General features: G+C 41.0%; 1 protein-coding gene across 3 annotated transcripts in view; it reads left to right on the top strand.

Moving 5' to 3' along the window:
• The window catches only part of slc27a6 (solute carrier family 27 member 6), a 143,157-nt gene that overhangs the window by 119,860 nt on the left and 17,091 nt on the right, over positions 1 to 6,206 (top strand). For all 3 annotated transcript variants that reach the window (XM_050052688.1, XM_050052687.1, XM_050052689.1), the window contains 2 exons: positions 5,097 to 5,187; positions 5,317 to 5,515. In XM_050052688.1, the coding sequence (XP_049908645.1) occupies positions 5,097 to 5,187; positions 5,317 to 5,515 (290 nt within the window). The remainder of the gene's footprint in view (positions 1 to 5,096; positions 5,188 to 5,316; positions 5,516 to 6,206) is intronic.

Genomic DNA, 6,206 nt, shown 5'->3' with positions numbered 1-6,206 from the left:
GCTGATCCCTGGAGTAAACAATGCGGTGTTGCTGAGCGACGGTCGAGTGGCAGAGTAAAAGGAGCGATTCCACCACAAGCAAAACAACAAAAACTCTCAACACAAGCATGATTAGAGAGGACGTAGCTTAATAAATAACTAAAGTAAAAACAGAACAAGTAAGATAAAGAAGAGAGGAAAAAAAGTAGAAAACAAAGTTAAAGTAAGCAGGAGCGACTGGAACAGGCTGCATACACCGCGGCGCATGCGCACTGACTGTTATGATGTTAGCAGAAACAAATTTATTTATGTATATATATATGTATGTACACACACACACACACACACACACACACACACACATATTTTCTTTCATTTGGACTTTCAGCTGTCATTAACACCTATAAAGGGCATAGGTTCAAACCAAGTATGCAACCTCATGGAGTAGGAGGAGAAAGAGGGAGAAACTTAAACAGCTAGCAGACCCTCATGACTCTCTAACCCTGGCCATGCTGTTATTACAGAGGAATCTGAGATTTCATATGTGTCATCTTTTTGAATATGTTCCTATGAGCTATTAGCGTTTTAGAGTTTTTATAAAAATGTTGGAAAAGTAAAGCAAAAATGTATTATTTTACTTTTGTTTTACCCTCAGCAAAGGCTATAAAAGCAGACCCTACATACAGTAATTTGTACATAATTTGTATTTTAATTACCAACACAATAACATGAGATAAAAAATAAAGAGTTATGGCAACACTTGAAATATATACAAGAAAGTTGGATTCAGGGAAGCACTTAATTTAAAAGAGCAAGGAAATCAATATTTAAATGCAATATTTTACAGACTGTAGATGACCTGATCAGGCTCGTCTTTGTGGAGGTGTTTGAGAATCCAGTGCCATTTGCTGAGGAGATGCATAAAATCCCCAAAGGACGTAGCATCCCAGTATGAGAGACTCTAAAAGGAGGAAGTGGTTGCCTTACACGTCTCTGACTTAAGCGAAGGGGCAGCTTGAGGCCAACACAGTGACCAGCCAGAACAGGAAACTCCTGGCATATCCTGAGTACAGGACAGGTTAGACACCTGAATGGAAAGAATTGAACACTATTACTGTAAGTTCACACCAAAAGCTGCCAGAGCTGCAAAGGCGACAGGTCTAATTAATTTTCAATGGACATATGGCGACTAGAGGCATTTTGAGCTGCAAAAGAAAGGTGAAGACTGGTTAACTTTATGCAAATTAGCTATGACACGTTTGAACTGCAAATGACCAGCAACCAATCGGAATGTAGATGTCCATCACTTGTGTGGAACCCAGAGAGCATCCTCTGAAACTTTTAGTTCCTACTACACATTCGTTCCTACTTCAAAACAAGCAGTAAGCTGTCCAACGGATCTATGTTCAGCCTGAAGTAGCGCTGGAACCTCTCCCCATCCAGCTGCAGCTCCCGCACCAGCCGATGTTATTCCCCATGCTGTTCGCAGCCCCGGAGGATATCGTGAACCCAGAGCCGACGGCGGCTACATCCACGCAGGTACCACACGGCTGCAGTGTCTTCTTCCATGTTGAATCGATACACAGGTGTGGACAAGTGCACTTACTTACACAATTTCTTTGTGTTCTGGAACGCATGTTATTAGTGGGAATGCAATTAATTTGCTCTCCTTACCACCAGTTTAACTAATCGCACTGTAGGCACTCGAACGCAAACCAATGACAGTGTTTCCCCTAGGTTTACAGCTTTGGGGGGGAGTAACAAATCAAAAACCTTTGCTCATATTCGGTACGGGTTCGGCCCACTTGACATGCTGCTGTGTTGTGCTACAGCCTATTCAAGTGCTGGAATTTGTTATTTACGTGACAACGCCTGAACGCAACACAGGCTATGTGTGAGCAACTTGAGCTGCTTTCGCTGCCACAAATATTTTACCAGCAGTGCTGCTAGAGCGAATTCAGCCGTTTTGCAGCTCTGGCAGCTTTTGGTTTAGTGTTGCAGATAAAATGCTGCTGTGTTTATATTTTTTGCATTTATCTATCGTATGTTATTTACAGAGTTTTTTGTAGTTTTCATTGTTTACATGTGCTAAAAAATAAAGGAATTTTGACAAAATACTATTGTCATTTCTTTATCAGTGGGTTTTTTGGTATAATGAAACCATAATGTTCAGAATCGAGTTTACGCAGTTGTATCTCTTTATATGTCATAAAAATGTACTTTTCTTCAGTTCTATGTCTTAAGGGTCCATAGTCAGACCTGTACATGTTGTGGATGTTCTGCAGGGTGTAAGGATTCGAGCAGTTAGGCTCTAGGCCTGGATGGTGTATCAAACATGTAGGATGAACTGGAACCTGGTTCATTACCCCAAAACCTAATAAGTAAAAAAGAGACAAGACATACTGTTTTGAAGTAAGCAAATAAAGACTCAGGAGACAACATCACTGCATAGAACAAATACTGATCCAGAAAGCAACATGTGGGTGTACTATGAAACTTTGATTTCATATAAATGATGTGGAGAAACTGATAAATTGGTACAATGTACATATTGTAGATCACAAACATAAGGTGAAGATGATTATAAAATGCAGCTACATTTTAGTTGAATGGTTACAGTAAACATGACAGCTAAGACATCTGAATATACTTGTAATTTTCATTCATTTGTTTCTGTATAATACAGAAATCTGTCATCTCAATCTGCTGTGGTAAAATTGCTGAATTCATGACTTAAAGCTTGTGTGGTAGTAGCCAAATTTATAATAACTTTTGGCCAATGCAAGCTACATTAGTTTGATCTTAGATGAGCCTGCTTAGATTAAAAAAAAAAGGAGTTGTGCTTTTCACCACTGCATATGACAGGTGAGTGCTAGTGTTGGTGTTTCCACATAATGTAGTAATTGACTATATTGTTAGAAACCTTTTGTACTCTGCAGCAGACATTTTCAACTTCAGTCAGAGGACATACAATTGTAACCATAATGTCAGATAAGTTACAGTTATTATGTAACAGCTGAAATATAAGACAGCTACGAAATAAAAGCTTACCACTGTGAAACATCCTGCTCCAGTCTTCAGAGTCTATCGGCTCCTGTTTCTTCACTCAAATTGAAGAGGGTGATTGGCTGTTGTTGTTAGCTTAGCCACAGCTGTGTGTTTACTAGCTCATGTAGCCTCAGAGCAGACTGGGCTGCTGTAGAGGCGGGACACAAGCCCAAACACTGTTTCAGACACAGGTGCTGCAGCAGTGGGCAGTATAAGACAAATAATGTGTTTTTTGAACATTACAGCACCTAGCATCAACTAGCATCTATACCACTTGACCCCAATATTACAAATATAACCTTGAAAATAAGCACAATAGGTATTCTTCAAGAATAAACAGATTAGAATTTGTGGTCAAAGGTCAAGGTCACTGTGACCTCACAAAATATGTTTTTGGCCATAACTTTATATGCTAATTATGACAAAACGTCATACAAATGTCTAATAGGATACAATAATGAAGTGATGACATTTTATTTACAAAAGGTCAAAGGTCAGCTTCACTGTGACATCATAATGTTCTGCATAAAACACTTTTCTGGCCATTACTCAACGTCATATCCCAGGAACAGAAGGGGAGACATTTGATAGAGAAGAGAGAAGAGAGAAGAGTTAGATGCTCAATGGGTGACACTCATCTTGGGCGTCCACCTTGAAACTGTGCTGATTGTATAGATCTTCTGTGCTATCGGGGGGAAGATGTGTTTGAAGCATCCATGTCTTCACAGACATGGAAACTTGATTGGTGCAGGGGTGGTAATTCTAGTTTCAAGAGTGTTACAATTGCTCAGATATTTTTCACAGCAGTCATTTTGACATGCTATAGCAGTAAAGGCACAGCTGTAATCGATCATTTTAAAGGTGCTGTATGTAAGAATGTGGCCAAAACGGTTATTGCACTCAAATTCAAAATACTGCCGCGAGTCGTGTCCGCCCCCCCTCCCCTACAGATTCGAGGTTGCTGCTCTGTGCTGAATTGCTGCGTTGTGCTCCGGCGTCCAGCAAAAATAGAAGTCCTGCGTATCTGTTGCGGAGGGCTTCGGAGTGCCGCAGCTGAGACGGAGCCAGAAAGCAGCACAGCCGCAGCCGGTGGAAACACGCACGTTGACTAGAACTGAATCCTATCGGCTCCGCTGCCGTGCCGGAGTGCAGACACAACCAACACGCATCTGGTGGAAATTGGGCATGATTTGTTTGCCCACGGGCGGCTGCCGTGGCTGGGCCGCGTCGCCACGTCTTTGATCTTCGGTTTTCCAGCGGCCCGTTCGAGCAAGTCCGGCTTCTCTGCTGCTAACGCTGCTGCGGGGATACAGCTGAGGAGGAGCTGGCCGCTAATGCTATGTACTGGGACACTGCTAATGCTGCTTGCCGTGCTGCTAACGTTTGTTTCTCAAAAAAATCAGTCGGGTCGATGACCCGCCTGCACATGGGCTACAATGTATGATCGAAAATAACAGTTGAAAGTATTCGAAATGTCCATCCCCGTCTAGCTATGATGCTAGTTAGCCAACTTTGGCTAAAGCTTACCTGTCAAGGAGAAGAGTAGCCACTTCGACATCCGATTTCAAATTCTTCTCCGCTTTCAACCGTCTCCACCGTTCAAAAGCATCTCCTATATTGACCCTCGCTTTGCCTCGAGTTTTGTCTTGGCGTTTTTGGGAATCATAACGAGGTTGTTTGGGTTTAGTCGCACTGTCAGCCATTTTAGCTCAGTCGTAACTGTAACTGATGCTGAGACTCCACTGACTGCGTGACTGGTAGACGGCGGTGGGTGGTGCAACAGGCCAAAACACAAATTCAAAATATAAACATGATTTGCAGACCGTAAAAAATATTTTTAAATGTGAATATTCTGTTGACAACTGTTGTTGTCGGTGAGATCAGTATGTTATATTAACATTAATCCTTAGTCTCTGTGACATATTAGGAGGATTTTACAACTATTTGTTTTAGATTTCTTACATATAGCTTCTTTAATAAAGGCTGCTCTGCTTTGTGGTTAGTGTCAAAATATCTGCTGTGAAAAATATCTTATATTTAACTTATATTTATCTTATTTTCTTATGTAGCTCCTGTTCAAGTATGATCTGATAAAGTATAATATGGTGAAAGATGAACCAGTGAAAAATCCATATGGTTTCTGTCAGCGAGTGGAGAGGGGTAAGGTGCAACATTTCCACAAATGATTTTTTATATATATATAATGTTTTGAGTTGACTTTGAGTTTTGAGAAATTTATTTCATGTAAGAAGTACTTTGTATTGAATTTCTGTGGTATTTTCTTTTAAGGTGAGACAGGGCTTCTACTGTCCAAGGTGAGCGCCATTAGCCCATTCTTTGGCTATGCTGGAAGCAAGCAGCTGACTGAAAAGAAGCTGATGAGAGATGTGTTCGTGAAGGGAGATGCCTACTTTAACACAGGTGACCTCATGGCTGAAGACCAGGAGGGCTTCATCTGTTTCAGAGACAGAGTGGGAGACACCTTCAGGTACAGTTGGATAGGATGTTTGAGATGTCCCTACTGCAGGCACTAACCATACCTCACGACCTGTAAGAAAATCCATCTCTGATGATTTTTGGCCTGATGTGGTCATCAGGCTTAAAGACAACACATTTTTAACTTGGGCCTGTGATACAAATTACAGGTGTTGAGTTGGAAGATGTGGGCATTTACCAGGCAGAGAGGGTCTAACAAAGAGATAATATACAGGGGTTGATGTACTGATGCCACATCACACTATTCTCTGTTCCACTTCCCTCTGTAAGTCAATGAAATCTCTCATATAGCATGTCTTTCACTGGTCCTTGGGTGCTCTTTTCTCACAAAGGATTCTCAGGAAATGATGCAGATCAAACTGGATGTAATGCAGAAGTCAGTGCAGAGTATTTGTCATGCAATTAAGTTATGCGTTTCGTGTCAGACAATAGTATGTCTGTCCTTTTTAATCTACCAATGTACACTGAACAAAAATATAAACGCAACACTTTTGTTTTTGCTCCCATTTTTAATGAGCTGAACTCAAAGATCTAAAACATTTTCTATACACACAAAAGACCATTTCCCTCAAATATTGTTCACAAATCTGTCTAAATCTGTGTTAGTGAGCACTTCTCCTTTGCTGAGATAATCCATCCCACCTCACAGGTGTGGCATATCAAGATGCTGATTAGACAGCATG

This window comes from Epinephelus moara, chromosome 9 (assembly GCF_006386435.1).
Source record: "Epinephelus moara isolate mb chromosome 9, YSFRI_EMoa_1.0, whole genome shotgun sequence".
In the NCBI taxonomy this organism is placed as follows: domain Eukaryota; kingdom Metazoa; phylum Chordata; class Actinopteri; order Perciformes; family Serranidae; genus Epinephelus; species Epinephelus moara.
The sequence above is the reverse complement of the archived record's forward strand: the minus strand, read 5'-3'. Positions and strand labels throughout refer to the sequence as shown.